The sequence below is a fragment of the Scyliorhinus canicula genome, chromosome 6, assembly GCF_902713615.1.
Source record: "Scyliorhinus canicula chromosome 6, sScyCan1.1, whole genome shotgun sequence".
NCBI lineage: Eukaryota > Metazoa > Chordata > Chondrichthyes > Carcharhiniformes > Scyliorhinidae > Scyliorhinus > Scyliorhinus canicula.
In genome coordinates, this window is record NC_052151.1 from 116,796,104 (window position 1) to 116,813,255 (window position 17,152).

Genomic DNA, 17,152 nt, shown 5'->3' on the forward strand with positions numbered 1-17,152 from the left:
TCCAAAAAGACCCTCCTCACCCTTGGGGTGCCGCGCGCCCACACGTAGCTCATGATGCTACTCGTCACCTTTTTGAAGAAGGCCCTAGGGAGGAAGATGGGCAAGCACTGAAATAAAAACAAGAACCTTGGGAGGACCGTCATTTTGATTGACTGCACCCTCCCCGCCAGCGACAGCGGTACCATGTCCCACCTCTTAAATTCCTCCTCCATCTGTTCCACCAGCCTGGAAAAGTTCAACTTGTGGAGGGTCCCCCAGTTCCTTGCCACCTGCACCCCTAAGTACCTAAAGCTCTTTCCTGCTCGCTTGAAGGGGAGTCCCCCAATTCCCTCTCCCTGGTCCCCCGGGTGTATCACAAAAACCTCACTTTTGCCCAAATTTAGTTTGTACCCCGAAAAGTCCCCAAACTCTGCTAATAGTTCCATTATCTCCGGCATTCCCCCTTCTGGGTCTGCCACGTACAGCAGTAGATCATCCGCATACAGCGATACCCGATGTTCCTCCCCTCCCCTAGTCAGTCCTCTCCACCCCCCTGAACCCCTCAGTGCCATCGCCAACGGTTCAATCGCCAGTGCGAAAAGTAAGGGGGATAGGGGACATCCCTGCCTGGTCCCTCGGTGGAGCCCGAAATACTCCGACCTCCTCCCGTTTGTCACTACACTCGCCGTCGGGGCCGAGTAGAGCAACTTCACCCACTTAATAAACCCTTCCCCAAACCCAAACCGTTCCAACGTCTCCCACAGGTACTCCCACTCCACCCTATCGAATGCCTTCTCCGCGTCCAGCGCTACCACTATCTCAGCCTCCCCCTCCACTGCCGGCATCATAATTACACTCAGCAATCTCCGCACGTTCGTGTTGAGCTGCCGCCCCTTCACGAACCCCGTCTGGTCCTCATGGATTACCCCTGGCACACAATCCTCTATTCTAGCTGCCAGGATCTTTGCCAGCAACTTGGCATCCACGTTCAGAAGCGAGATAGGCCTGTAGGACCCGCACTGCACGGGGTCTTTATCCCGCTTCAATATCAGGGAGATCAGAGTCTGCGACATTGTCGGGGGCAGAACCCCCCCCTCTCGCGCCTCATTAAAGGCTCGTACCAGTACCGGTCCCACCAAGTCCACATTTTTCTTATAGAATTCCACCGGGAACCCATCTGGCCCCGGCGCCTTCCCCGCTTGCATCTGACCTATTCCCTTGACTAGCTCCTCTAGCCCTATTGGCGCCCCCAGCCCTTCTACCAGCCCCTCCTGGACCCTTGGGAACCTCAATTTGTTTAGGAAGTCCTCCATTCCCCCTCTCCTCGTCGGCGGCTCAGACCGATACAACTCCTTGTAAAAATCCCTGAAGACCCCGTTCACTTCTTGCCCCTTCTGCACTACCTTCCCGCCCCTCTCCTTCACTCCCCCAATCTCCCTAGCCGCATCTCGTTTGCGAAGCTGGTGTGCCAGCATCCTGCTCGCCTTTTCCCCATACTCATAGACCGCGCCCTGCGCCCTTCTCCACTGCGTCTCTGCCTTCCTGGTGGTCAGCAGGTCGAACTTGACCTGCAGGCTGCGCCGTTCTCCCAGCAGCCCCTCCTCTGGTGCCTCCGCATATCTCCTATCCACTTCCAATAGCTCCCCCACCAGCCTCTCCCTCTCCTGCCTCTCCTTTCTTTCTCTGTGTGCCCTTATGGAGATCAGCTCTCCCCTGATCACTGCCTTCAGGGCCTCCCAGACCATCCCCACCTGCACCTCACCCGTGTCATTCAAGTCCAGATAGCTCTCAATGCTCTTCCGGACCCTTTTACACACCTCGTCGTCCGCTAACAGCCCCACATCCAGCCGCCACAGCGGGCGCTGGTCCCGCGCCTCCCCCATTTCCACATCCACCCAATGTGGTGCATGATCAGAGATTGCAATGGCCGAGTACTCAGCTTCCCGTACCCTCGGGATCAGCCCCCTGCTCAAGACGAAGAAATCGATTCTGGAGTACACTCTATGGACATGGGAGAAAAAGGAATACTCCCTCGCCCTCGGCCTACCAAACCTCCATGGGTCTACTCCTCCCATCTGCTCCATGTACCCCCTCAGCACTTCTGCCGCTGCCGGCCTCCTATTGGTCCTTGAGCTCGATCTGTCTAGCCCGGGGTCCAGCACTGTGTTAAAGTCCCCCCCCAGGATCAAGCTCCCTGCCTCCAGTCCCGGAATGAGGCCCAATAGGCGCCTCATAAAACCCGCGTCATCCCAGTTCGGGGCATATACGTTGACCATCACCACTTTCTCCCCCTGCAGCTTACCCTTCACCATCACATACCTACCCTCCTTATCCGCCACCACCTCCTCCGCCACGAACGACACCCTCTTTCCCACCAGAATCGCCACCCCCCGGTTCTTTGCGTCCAATCCAGAGTGGAACACCTGTCCCACCCACCCCCTTCTCAGGCGAACCTGGTCCACTACCTTCAAATGGGTCTCCTGTAACATTGCTACATCAGCCTTCAGTCCCTTCAGGTGTGAGAATACCCTTGAGCCCCCTCACGTTCCAAGTGATCAGCCGGGTCGCGGGACGACCCGCCCCCTTCCCCTGCCGATTAGCCATGTCCTGTTCCCTGCTCGCCCCAGGTCGACCCTCCCCTTCTGACCCGCTCCCCATGGCGATGGCCCCCTCCCCCCACCCCTCCAGTCCTCCACTTCCCGTTCCTGGTCTTTCCAGCAGCAACCCGATGTCCCTCCCTAACCCCCCCCCAGGCTAGGACCCCTCCTAGCCGCGATGTACCCTCCATCGTACTCCCGTAAGTCAGCTGGTTTACGCTGACCCGGCTGCTCCTGCCACACTCCGACTCCTCCCGGCTCGGGGGGGGGGCCTCCCACCCCTTGCCACTCCTCCCTGGCCCCGCTCCAACGCGGGAAAGGTCGCCATTGCTAGCCACGCCCCGCGCTCCTCCCCTCCCCCATCCTCTGCCCCGCGCGCGGGAAAACAGAGGAAAGCCCCGCTTTCGCCCTGCCACACCCCACCCCGCCATCTTCAGTTCCACCCCCGTCCCCGTCCATGCCTGTAAAGAACCCCCCCTAGGAGCCCATATCCCCGATCTGCTCTCCCCCCCGTCCCGCCTCCCCAACTTAACATTATAAATAACAGATAGATAACAAATAACAATGTACTTAACAGTCGCCCTCTACCAAACAATATAAATAACCATAAATAACCATGAATAACCACAATAACAATAACTAAGGGAAGTTGGCAAAGGGGGGAAAAAACATCAGAAGAAAAACCCAAAGCAAGAGTTCAGGATCCAAACAAAGAAAGAAGAAAAAAAAAGGAAACCGTTCCAATAAGAGTTGCCCAGTTCCGACCCAGCCGAAAAAAAACCGCTTGTTCAGCTGAAAGTACCCGAGCGGCTACGGCCGCCAAGTATCCCCTGGGTCTAATTCGAGTCCAGTTTCTCTTCCTGTACAAAGGCCCACGCCTCCTCTGGGGACTCAAAATAGTGGTGTTGGTTCTTGTAGGTGACCCACAAGCGCGCTGGCTGCCGCATTCCGAACCTGATCCGTTTTGCATGTAGCACCGCCTTCGTCCGGTTGTACCGGGCCCGCCGCTTTGCCACCTCCGCACTCCAGTCCTGGTAGACCCTCACCGTCGAATTCTCCCACTTGCTGCTCCTTTCCCTCTTGGCCCACTCCAGCACTCTCTCACGATCGCTGAGTCGCTGGAACCGCACCAGCACCGCCCTCGGGGGCTCATTTGCTCTTGGCTTCCTAGCCATGACCCTGTAGGCCTCTTCCAGCTCCAGGGGCGAAGGGACGGCCCCTGCCCCCATCAGGGAGCTCAGCATTTCTGCTACGTATCCCGGGAGGTCTGACCCCTCCAGGCCTTCTGCCAGGCCCAAGATCCTCAGGTTCTTCCGCCTCATTCGGGTATCCAGCTCCTCAAAACGGCTCTGCCATTTCAGGTGGAGTGCCTCGTGCACCTCTACCTTTCCCACGAGGACCGTGGCCTCCTCCTCCCTCGCAGTCACCTCCTGCTGCAGCTCCCGAATCGACGCCTCTTGGGTCGCCTGGGCTCCCATCAGCCTGGTGGTCGTCGCATTCATTGACTCCAAGAGCTCCATTTTCAGCTCCGTAAAGAAGCGCAGGAGAGCGGCCTGCTGCTCCTCCGCCCATTTCCTCCATTCCTCGGGTGCGCCACCGGCCGCCATTTTGGTCTTCTTCCCCCGCTTTTTTTGGGGAGCTGCTGTTGCTTTCTTTACCACCCCACTCCGGGTACCGACCATAAAGTTGGTCTGGTTCTCTTCAGGGAGCCTTCCCCCACCGGGATTTGTCCTTCCAGCGCCGTTGGGGCCCTCCAATCGGCCCGAAAACACCTTTGTAGCAGGAGCCGCCAAACGTGCGACTTAGCTGGTCATAGCCGCAACCGGAAGTCCTCATTTTGGCATCTTGACCCTCTTAGGTCGTGGTAACGAATTCTGGTTGACTGTAATTTTCCTCTCACGAGGAACTTTTCGTAAGACTGGTCTCCTGGATCTTATGTGATCGACATGTTTTTTCATGACATGACCTGTGCCTGAACTTGATATGATATCGTCCTGTCTGGCGGATGATTGTTCCTGAGATCCACTGGGTGCCGCCTGCAAAGTTTTGAACAAAGACTGTGTCACCTGGTACAAACGGTTGGGATGGTTTTCCCTTAACAGTTCAATGCCCTTGCTGCTCCTAGCTGCTACAAACCTTCCCGTCAATAAATGGGAACGCAAGACTGGGGTGATCCCAAAGTCTCCCACCAATTAACAATCTAGCCAGTGCTACCTCGGTCATGGCATGTTGAGTGGTCCTATAGCAGAAGAAGAATCTGGCCACTCTTGTGTCCAGTGACCCAAAGCCTGTTTTTTCAGCCCTTCTTTGAATGTTGGAACCACCCTTTCTGCTAGCCTATTGGAAGCTGGATGATATGGGGCCATACGGATGTACCATATCCCCTTCGCGTTCATGAATACTACAAATTCTTCATTTGCGAAGGGCGTCCTGTTGTCTGTAACCAACATCTCCAGGATACTGTGCGTACTGAAAGACACATGCAACTTCTCAATGGTCACCTTCAAGGTGATCAATGACATTCCATGGACTTCCAACCTCTTGGAGTAGGCATCCATGATGAGTAAGAACATCGAGCTTTGAAAGGTGCTGGCAAAGCCGGCATGTAACCACACCCATGGGCCCCCAGCTATTGCCATAGGTAGAGTCGCAAGACAATTGGAAGCTTCGGTTTATCCTGGCAATTGCCGCATTGCTAGACAACCTGTTCTATATCCAGACCCAGCCACCACACATTGCTGCGGGTGAGCATTTTTATTTTGGACATTCCTGGATGTCCATTATGCCGATCCCTCAATTTTGAGTCTTGGCCCTTGCCCAGCACAATGACCCGTGCCCCCCAGAAAGGGATTCCGTCTTCTACATGAAGCTGGCATTTTCATTGAGAATGTCTGTAACTCACTTGGCAGTCTTCCAAGCGAATTCCCATACAAGGCTATGTGACAGGCTTTCGAAAGGACAGGATCTGTTTGTGTTCACTCAAAGATTTGTGACGTTGCAACAGTCCATAAAATTGAGCGTGGTCACTACCTCATCAGTCCTCTGAGGAGAAGGAGGGAACGTCAGCAACGGCAGTCAGCTTAACGCATCCGTGTTTGTGATCTGGGTACCAGGATGATAATGAGTATTGTTATGGGCCAGGGTTTAGAGAACCCCAAAGTGTATCATAGAGTTCACCTGACCCATAACTTTTAATAGATTATGGTATGGGGAGCACACGACCCACTCTACAGGTGTGGTGCAGCAGACATCTAACAGTATTTGTTGAAGCAAAACAATGTTTATTCTATGAACTCAAGTTAACCTTTTTAAAACATACAGTGAACATCGTAGCAACCAGCAATTCAAATACAACCCCCAAAGAATACAACACTAAGTAATCCTTAATACATTCCCAAACAGCATCCAGAAGACAAAAGACCCTTTTAACACAGAGATCAGGTTTAAATTCTCTAATGAGAGCAGTTGTCCCTTTGAAATCCCCAAATGAACACTATTTCACTTGTAGAGAGATCCATGCACATCTGCTGGCTTTCACTGAAACTCTTCTCTCTGAGAACAAAACTGAAACTCACTCTATAGCAGCCTGCTCAAAAACGAAAGTAAAGCAGACAGACAGCCCAGCTCCACCCACACCCTGACATCACTGCAGTAATAAACACGCATTTCTTAAAGGTACACTTACATGACAGTATTCATATGCAGCCAGCAGGAGGGCCAAACATTGCATCCTAGCAGAGGTGATGGTGGAATCGCTTTGTCTTCTTTTTCGAAAGACCCAGCAATGGCTTGTGATCCATGATGATCGTGAACTGTCAATTGTACATCTACTGATGGAATTTCTTCACGGCAAAAGCGACTGCCAGACTCTTTTTCTCAATTTGCACATAATTATGTTCGGTCATGGGCAGTGTCCGTGAGGTGAAAGAGATCAGCCTTCTTCCATGCGGCGTGATAAAACAAAGCGAATGCCATGCGGTAATGCATCACATGTGACTATTCGTTGTTTGGTGGGATCATGTGTTAATAAACCTGAGGAAGTGAATGACTTTTTTTTCTCGTGTGAATGCTTCTTTCTGTTGCTTTTCCGTGCCCATTCCTGGTTCTTCTTTAAGAGGAGGCATAGAGGGGCTACGATGGTTGCGATACCGGGGATGAGCTTTCGTTAATAGTTCACCAATCCCCAAAAAGAAGCAACTCCATGGTAATTCCAGGTGTAGGAGCTCACTGAATTGCTCGTACTTTCTCCGCGACAGGGTTTAATCCCTCATGGTCCCCTTGGTAGCCCAGGTGCACTACTTCCCTCGTGCAGAACACACATTTTTCTCTTCGCAGGTGAACACCCGTCTCTGAGAAATGACAGAGGGCCTCGTCCAAATTACGTAAATGTTCCTGTTAAGTCGCCCCTGTGACCAACAATCGTCCAGATACACTGCCACTTGTGGCAGTCCCCTCAGTATGTTTTCATTACCGTCTGAAAAATAGTAAGAAGTCTTACAACACCAGATTAAAGTCCTGCAGGTTTATTTGGAATCATGAGCTTTCGGAGCATTGATCCTTCATCAGGTGAAAAATGGCACAGCCCGACAACACTCCACCATGTTTACAGTGACAAATTTACCTGAAGCAGGGCCTAATTCTAACAGCCTCCCCGAACAGGCGCCGGAATGTGGCGACTAGGTGCTTTTCACAGTAACTTCATTTGAAGCCTACTCGTGACAATAAGCTATTTTTATTTCATTTCATTATAGGCCAGGGTTTAGAAAACACCAAAGTATATCATGGAGTTCACCTGACCCACAACTTTTAATAGATTTTGGTTATGGGGAGCACAAGGGCCCACTTTACAGGTGTGATGCAACAGAGATCTAAAGTATTTTAAAAACAAAACAATGTTTATTCTATGAATCCAGTTAAATTTTATAAACCCACAGTAAACATCTTACCAACACTGATGACCCTCCCAAAAAGATACAGTACTCTATAGATAACCCTTAGTAACTTTACTAACATCCATAAGTCAAAACACTTTTTTACAAAGACAGTAGGTTTGAATTCTCTACAGCGAACAGTTATAACTTTTAAATTATCAAGTGATCTGAACAGCTTGTTTAACATACAGAGAGAGACCAGTATACGTCTGCTTAGTTTAAATACAGCTCTCCAACTGAAAACTAAATCACAGAGCCAAAAAGAGCTTCCAACGCAAAACAAAAGTAAAAAGCAGAATCACAGCCCAGCTCCACCCACACAATGACATCACTGCAGCCATTTGATAAAGCACACTTTTCTTAAAGGGACTCTCACATGACAAAGTACGTATGGCTCATTTCCTCGAGTGTTCACCTCCATCCGCTGGATCTCCCTTCACTCCTCATGCAGCGCTTTCGCAACTAAGGTTTATTGCAGAGCAGTTATATTTACAATATACAAAAGAGCCCAGCCACGTCTGTCCTGTCAGTTCCATACCTGGCCAACTTTAAATACAACTCAATCATGAATGTCCTCAAGCTCCCCACCCACTTAGCGGGGGGGGGGGGGGGGGGAGCTAGTACACGGCTAGACTCATGGGAGATTGATTGCTTCATCCCCATAGGTTTCATGCGGGCTATAACAAACTAGAGATATTTAAAATAAAGCCGGTTTTGTGGAGTTTAGACTGCGTACCCAGCTCAGATGCTGGACTTCGGTCCAGTTGATGATAATATAGCCAAACTCTGAGGCCCAACACTGCAATATTAAAACTGTCCAAAAGGCCAGAGTTTTTGGTTCATGTGGCATGTCCAATTAATGGTTCAGTGAGACTTAACAATTAGTGTCCATGCGCTTGGTTAAAATTCCATTGTTCCTTATTATGAGGGCGACGAATTGGCTAATAGCAACTCTTCCCGTATAAAGAGTTTAAATCTTTCTCATTTTGATTTTTTTAGGATGGGGGAGTCAGTTTGTCTACACTTCCTCTGACTCAGTTGATTACAACTGGTTTGTACAATGAAGTGTGAAATTCCAGAAAGTGAAAAAAAATAATTATTTTGTTCTTGAAACTGCTGGGAGGAGCTCCCAAACAGAGGGCTAACCCTGTGATCAGGTGACTTGCAGCATCCATCTTAATTTTCCCTGTTTAGCAGGAAATATTTCAATTTTAAAAAGTAGCAAGAAGGATAACGTTTTGAATATAAAATGTTGGGTTTCTTTCGATATCATAGGACCCAAACGCTGTCTAAATGTAGCAATCATGATGCAAGGAGATTGTAAATGAAATAGTATTATCAAAAGTGTGCCTATCACCTGCAGAACATGTATTAATAATATTTGTAGGAGACAATCTGATTTTGCTTAATTATCTGGCCATGGAACATCTGTGAAAATAGGGACAAATGCGCTTTACAGCAGATGATTCTGGAAAGATATTCATAGCTGCAATGGTGGCACTGTAATAAAAGTAAAGTCACCATAGTCCCAGATGACCAGAGGATACCTCTCTCTTTGAGGTGGTGATTTAACCTGAAGATCACCACACCGCAGGCCAGGGGCAAGATTGAGAAGACAGAGCCTTCATGAATAATCTCAATCAGTACAGGAATTGAACCCACTCTGTTGGCCTTGCTCTGCATCATAGAACATAGAACAGTACAGCACAGAACAGGCCCTTCGGCCCTCGATGTTGTGCCGAGCAATGATCACCCTACTCAAAACCCACGTATTCACCCTATACCTGTAACCCAACAACCCCCCCCCCCTTACTTTTTAGGACACTACGGCAATTTAGCATGGCCAATCCACCTAACCCGCACATCTTTGGACTGTGGGAGGAAACCGGAGCACCCGGAGGAAACCCACGCACACACAGGGAGGACGTGCAGACTCCACACAGACAGTGACCCAGCCGGGAATCGAACCTGGGACCCTGGAGCTGTGAAGCATTTATGCTAACCACCATGCTACCATGCTACCATGAACCAGCTATCCAGACAACTGAGCTAAGCCAGGCCCCAGTGGCATGATAGTACAGTGGTTATCACTGTAGCATCACAGCGCCAGGCACACGGGTCTGATTCTGGACTTAAGTGACTGTTTGTAGGGAGATTGCACGCTCTCCCTGTTTCTGCACGGGATCCCTCCAAGTGTTCTGGTTTACTCCCACAGTACAAAGGCATGTAGGTTATGTGGGTTGGCCATAATGAATTGGCGGGGTTACGAGGACCGGGAGGGAGTAGCCTAGGTAGAGTGCTCTGTCGACGGGTTGGTGCAAACTGAATGGGCCAAATGGCCTCCTTCAGCACTGTAGAGAATCTATGGATTTTTCTCTGGTATTCTACTTAAGGCTGCCACCTTTTTCCATCTGGAATAACCACGGGAGGTTGTCTTCTCTGAATTTTAATGATGATTTTAGTAGAAAACTAAGTATAACTGTTAATCCTTCAGGTGGTTCTTTGGCAGTATGCTTCATATGGATGTAAAGAGATGTCTGCTGAGAGATGAAAACCAAAATGGGTCTTTCCTTGTTTGGCAGAATAAGGAAATGAATGACATTTATTTCCTCTCAGGTATGTTGATTATATTTATGGCTGCAGTTGATGTTTGAGAAAAGCAACCATTCATTATTGAGGGTTAGTTCATAATGGCTTGCCTGTTATGAGGAGAAGATGACATTTAGAATATCATAATGATGTCAGGGTCAATGACCATTTCTGGATCAATGTAGAATCTTTGACCTGTCAACTAGGAACCTTAAAAGTTTTGATCAAAGTCTCAAGTTACATTTGAAGTTGAGCATCCACTGGTTTGAGTAGGAAGTTTGCTGGTTTGCGACCGACCCCAACAACACACCCAGTAAGGCATTGCTGAAATAAGGCTTAGCTGTTGTCCATAATGGGACAGGAAACCTGGATGCAAAATTATACCCCTGCTCTCAGTGTGAAATTAAAATAAGGCCCAGTGTCTCCAAAATGGATCATCTGAACATCTTAAAAGTTCATGTGCACGCTTGTGCTATTTTGTATGTATTTGTGTCATGTCACATCCCTCTCCACTTCCCTTTAATTTGAATCTTTTCAACAATTGTTCATCCATTATACCGTGCTGTTTCCGTAAGTGGTCCACATCCAAAACACTGCGTGTGATTCTCCCTCTTGCAGACTAAGTGCTGGGAGAAACCAGAGTGATTCCTGCTGGCGCTGGGAGCGACGCTGAGTTGCCATTCCATGGCACCAGGAGATTGTTTTTCACAGGATCGGGATTCTCGTGTCATTCCGTGACGCACCTTTTAAAGCAGATCAGGGTTTTCATTGGACATGAGAGGGCGAGGCTAAATCTCTCTGACAGGTCCCGCTGCTCACATTCATAGAATACTGTTACAGCACCTCACGGATTGCTGACAAGCCCCCCCCCTCCCCCCATCAACCTCCCACCCTCTGTCCCCACTTCCAGCACCTCCCTCAGTCCCTCCCTTCAGCCCCCATTAAATCCCCTTTTCAGGCCCCGCCCCTTGACAATGTCAACCTTGCATCTTGCACTCCAAGGGGTAGAAAGGGTCGAGTACTCTCTCTACACTTGCCGCCAGAGTGTCAGGGGAGTCATTCATTGCCGGTGGGGTTGGGACGGGTTAGGTTTGGCCTGGAAGGGTGCAGGGCTCTCAGTCAGAGCACCTGGTCTTTCTATATCATTCATGCACTGATATCTGCAGGGAATAGAAATACACTTCCTAAACCAAAGGAAACTCAAAATCCACTTGAACAAACAGTTCAATGGTAAATAAACAGCAAATCCGAACTGCAACACATAGTGAGATTGCCCTCTACTTCAGGGTGGCCTCCTAGTGAAGCATGCCTAATCCATGACGAATCTCTCAATAAGTTGCAAGCTTACTCAGGGAAGCCCTAAGGATACCTTGTCAGAGGAAGGACATTTGCTCTGGGGCTGATGGAACATTCTTCAGGCTAAATAAATGGTGAGTTATCTTGCAAAAGATTAATTTCTGATTGACCTGAAGCTGCATGGCTCTGGCATCAACTGATAAACATAAATAAAATTACTTATTTCCCCAGCACTGACATATTTCATTTTGTTGATTTGACACATCAATAAAACATTATATTTTAATGTACCTGCTATTATGGGCTGAATTTTATGTGCCCCCGGCAGTTATGTCTCCTGCATGGATAAGGGGCACATGAACTACTTTCTCACCATCCCGGAGCTTGCACCCATTATATGGGCTCAGGCAGCTGCCAAAATTGGCAGCCTGCAGCTTGCGCACCATATTTAAATGAATAATTAAGAGTCAATTAGGCTTGCTTTCAATGCCCCTGAAAATACACTGCCCACGCCATAATACATTTGGCAGTATGACAGAGGGAATCAGATAAAAAATTCTGTAAAAACAATAAACTACTTTAGAATTATGTTCTATCCCTCTGCTGAGGCATTCTGCTATTTTATTTCTCTTTTTGCTCCAGCTAGCTATGTTTTGCCATTGTAGTTTTGTAGATATATACTGTAGCTAAGGCAACTGCTTTGCAGTTTTCTCAATTATGGAAGTAGATTCCCAAAAAACAGTTAACGTATGAATATCTTATGCAATGAAAATAGAATTTGTTTTATTCAGTCATCATAAACCAATAACCTTGAATATATCCTTTGGATTTCTTTCCTGATGAACCACCTTGAATTGAATTTCCTAGTGGCTGTCACTAAATTTCATTGACAACAGCTGTGAAGTAGTCTATTATTAAGTCCATATGACTGCTGAAGATAAGAGTGGGGAGTAAGGTCGAGAAAGGGTTCAGATGTGACAATTTTCAATTTATCATTCTTGTCAGTATTCAGCACCTCCTCTTCCTTTGGGTACCATGTCCCAAAGAGGGTGTAGGTGACCCTGGGCGTCCATTGGATTGGTCCATGATTATGTTTGGCAAAGGACTGCAGTGGTTTACTGTTGTCTTCTGAAGTATGTCTGACCAGGAAACACTTCCACTCTTACCATTTGACATGCGGCATATTGGAAGGATTTACAGGCTGAAGTGGAACTTGAACCCAGAGCAAGAGACACTACCACACATACCATACCAGACACACCATACCTCCTGAATCAGCACAGCATATCCTAAAACAAGTGTTGTTTAAGTCTCATTCTTTTAAAAGTTTCTCTGTCAACAATGCCGCAGAATTTTAGGTCAAAATAATTATAAGGCTCATGGCATTTGCCATTTTCGGGTCGATTTTCACAGAGTCACAGACACTGCATAGGGTGAAAAAGTGACTGGGGTACGATTCCAGGATTCCTGACCTCGGGCGAAATTCTCCGACCCCCAGCAGGGTCGGAGAATCTCCTGGGGCCGCCTAAAATCCTGCCCCCACCGTGGCAGAGATTCTCCGCCACCCGGGAAGTGGCGGCGGCGGAATCTCGCCACTCCGATCGGAGAGGCCCCTGCGGTGATTCTCCGGCCCAGTTGATCCGGAGTCCCGCCGCTGGGAGGCCTCTCCCGCCGCCGAGGTTTGAACCACCTCTGGAACGGCGGGATCAGCGGCGCGAGCAGGCCCCCGAGGTCCTGGAGGGGGCGGGGGGGGCGATCGAACCCCGGGAGGTGCCCCCACGGTGGCCTGGCCCGCGATCGGGGCCCCCCGCTCAGACTCCGGGCCAGTGTCCTGGGTGCACTATTTTCTTCCGCGTCCGCCACGGCCTCCGCCATGGCGGAAGCGGAAGAGATCCCCACATCGCGCATGCGCCGGCAGCTGGCGGCTGACGTCACTGTCGGCGCATACGCCGACCGGCGAAAGCCTTTCGGCCAGCCCCGCTGCTGGGGGCGCCGGTTTTTTGCGCCAGTCTTCTGGTGCAAACCGCTCCGGCACGGTGCTAGCCCCCAAAGGTGGGAAGAATTCCCCACCTTTGGGGAGGCCCGACCCCTGAGTGGTTGGCGCTACTCCCCTACGCCGGCACCCTCCGTCATGCCGGGTAGGGGAGAATGCCGCCCCTCATTCCAGGGTTTCTAATTTTCAATTGTGCATTCCCGACCTGGCTGGGTCCACTAGGATGGGAATGCCCTAATCCTCCACAATTTCCGTGGAGTTGAGCTAACTTTTCAAAACACTATGGTTCATAGCACTTCAGAGATGTCAATGACCAACATCTCCATGAGGAAACTTTTTGAAAGGTAAATTCAAAAGGTCCTCCTCATGTGACACATACCAAGGTATGTCCTCCACCCACCCACAACAGCTCCTCCTGCTCCTTTGCTAAAGCTTGGGACTTCCATGCCAATCACACTATACACAGTATAGAACCAATGACTCATATAATGACAATAGGATATGCAAAAAGTTTTAATCACACTCATTCATTCATAAATTTCCACTTTCTTCAAAAAAATATTTTTTACCACAGAGCTAATAAATATGTCAATCATCCAGAACCTTTCTTTAAATTATCAATAGCTGAACCTAAAAGTACTTGAAACCTCTTTACCCTGTGCGAAGAAACATTGCGCAATTGATAGAAGAGGTCAGAGAGTTAAAGTTGTGAATCAAGTAATGTTAACTCCGAGGTTCAGGTTTTTCAGCATACTAATGGATGCCTGGGTTCTTAGCCAAGTTTCATTATGCATTTGTGATTGTTAACAATCTGACTTAATCCCAACCAATGCCAGTAAGTACTGCGTTTGAACTTATTTTACAGTGCGTTATGATGATATTGTGAAACACTATAAAATTAGTGGAGACTCAAGTTTCCAAGCATTGTCACAAATAATCAAACATTACTCAAAAGAGGCAGGTTGCTTGGGCATAAGACTACATGAACCATGCATAAAGGTAAGTATACTCAAATCTTTTCCCCTTTAATTCATCTCTTATATTTTCTTAACATCTCAGTAGAAAAACTTACCAAAATATTAATTAGTATTCTAATCAAAGTCTATTCCTGTCTATTTTTAAATTCTGAAATACATGTTGTTTTAATGTATCTACTTGGAATAGACAGCGTTTTTATTGCAGCTTGCAAAATCCTATGTAATTTCTCACATTACGCACTTAACAATTCAGCAACAGAATGGGATAGTGATTCATTCTCTACAATTCTTGGCTTGGCTTCCAGACAATACATAGAAAATAGAAGCAGGAGGAGGCCATTCGGTCCTTGGAGCCTACTCCGCCATTCATTCTGATCATGGCTGATGACCAAATTCAATACCCTGATCCCACCTTCCCCCCCATATCCCTTGGTTCCTTTAGCTCAAGAGCTATATGTAATTCCTTCTTGAAATTACGGATTTGGCCCCAATTACTTTCTGTGGTAGTGAATTCCACAGATTCACCACTCTCTGGGTGAAGAAATTTCTCCTCACCTCAATCCTAAAAGGTTTATCCTCAAACTATGACCCCCCTAGTTCTGGGCTCCCCACCATCAGGAAGATTCTTTCTGTATCTACCCTGTCTAATCTTGTTAGAATTTAAAAAGTTTAAAGAAATCTCCTCTCACTCTTCTAAACTTCAACGAATATAATCCTAACGGATTTAATCTCTCCTCATATGACAGTCCCGCCATCCCAGGAATCAGCCTGGTAAACCTTTGCTGCGCTCTCTCCGTAGCAAAAACATCCTTCCTCAGATAAGGACACAAAAACTGTACATATACTCCAGGTATGGCTTCACCAATGCCCTGTACCATTGTGGTAAAACATCCCTTTTCCTATATTCAAATCCTCCCGCTGTGGAGGGCAACATACCATTTGCCTTTTTTACTGCCGGCTGTACCTGCGTGCTTACTTTCTGCCACTGATGCACAAGGACACCAAGGTTTTACTGAATATCCACCTCTCTCAATTTACACCCATTCAGATAATAATCTGCTTTCCTACTTTTGCTACCGAAGTGGATAAACTCACATTTATCCATCTGCCATATACTCTCCCACTCAAATCCCGCTGAAGCATCTCTGCATCCTCCTCACAGCTCACCCTCCAACTCAACTTATCACCTGCAACTTGCAACCCTTTTTACTCCCCTTTTCTAAATCATTAATATATAATGTGAGCATTTGGGGACCTAGAGCAGATCCCTGCAGTGCTCCACTATTCACGGCTGCCAATTGGAAAAATACCCTTATCCCACTCCTTACGCCTGAATGGTGAAGCCCAAGGCACATCCAGTTTTGGCCCTTCATTAATATCAAGCCTGAAAAAAGACCATATCATGGGAGGAGCATAAATCAGCACAGGAACCAGTGCTGGCTGGCGATGGCCAGTGTTCTGTAAATGTGATAGTGGGAGGAGGGCTCTTACCCCTCTCAAATGCAAATCAATTTCAAAGCATACCTTTTTGATAGCAGGTCAAATTTTAGTGAGTGATGTTGGCGCCGCTTGCAAACTGGTGTTATGTCCCTTATTTGTATATGTCATCCTATGGGGCTTATTAGACCAGATGATGCCCGCAAAATGAGTGCTGTGTATTCAATTCTACAGGAAACAATGTCAGAACCTTAGTGAGGTGTTCAGAAAAGTGCATCCTTTAAAGTTGAGTTTACGTTTAACGACATGCAGATATTTGGACATCCTCAAGGTGTTGATTGTATGATTTCCACTGACGAGAAATCTGTTTTAATTAAGTATCTTTTAAAATGCAAGCATTGTTTTGGAAAGGGGTCACTTTCTTTTCCCACACAATGGACTGAGAAATGGAATGCTGGAACTGAAATAAGTTGAACACAATAATGGCGACAAGCACAGGCAGCAGCAGATTGGTGATCAGCCATTTTCCATGCCTGATTGGCCCTTCTATCAATGATGGATAACAGATCCAATTCCATGTTGCATCTTCTTGGAGTTCAAATCTATCTCCAATTTATCTATCCTTTGATCTTCTGTACTGGGATAACTGTTATCAAGTATCGGTAATGTAAACAAATTAGAAAGATGAAGTTGGCGATGACAGTTATGAATCATAACATATTGTTTTGAAGTGATTGAACAGAGCTTGTTTCGAAAATTTTCAACAGCTTGATCGGCCATCCCTTTGCACTTTGGCTCACGCTGCTGATTGGGAAATCCAACACAGTTCACTTCAGAAAGTACAACTGATAGGAAGCGGTCAGTGTGGAGAAGTGTGGGAAGGAATCTGGAATGGCACAACTGAAGTGGCAATTAAGGTGCTGAAAGGAGGTTAGTCTCAAAGTGTCTGATAAGGGCTATACTGAGATGACAGTGATGAGCATTTCACCATCATAATACATTCATATTCATAATTTTGAAAGAAAATGACTCAAGTTGTGAAAAGACAAAGTTGACTTATTAATAGTCATTAGCAAACGTGTATAGAAAATTTTAGTGACAAATTTGGAGCTTCACTTTGATTCCTCATACGGTGCACGGTATTTTCCGGTCTCATCCGTGGCGGGACCCATTGCGAGCAAGAACGGAAAATTTGATGGAAGATTTCGATCTATTTTTCAGCAGAATCTTAAAATTACTCAAGAGCTTCTTATAGTGGGAATAATGAGTAGAACTTTATGTTCCCGTTCCTGGTGCCTACCTGCCTGTTCTCACCCTTGCTGAAGTTTCACGTGCATCGTGGCCCAATTGAGG

The 17,152-nt window shown here is 47.7% G+C and overlaps 1 protein-coding gene across 3 annotated transcripts in view; it reads left to right on the forward strand.

The window, feature by feature from the left end:
* si:ch73-340m8.2 (tyrosine-protein kinase SRK3) overlaps positions 1 to 17,152 on the forward strand; it is a 71,509-nt gene that overhangs the window by 27,673 nt on the left and 26,684 nt on the right. For all 3 annotated transcript variants that reach the window (XM_038799953.1, XM_038799954.1, XM_038799955.1), the window contains exons 2-4: positions 10,002 to 10,123; positions 14,251 to 14,384; positions 16,567 to 16,729. In XM_038799953.1, coding sequence (XP_038655881.1) covers positions 10,002 to 10,123; positions 14,251 to 14,384; positions 16,567 to 16,729 — 419 coding nt within the window. The remainder of the gene's footprint in view (positions 1 to 10,001; positions 10,124 to 14,250; positions 14,385 to 16,566; positions 16,730 to 17,152) is intronic.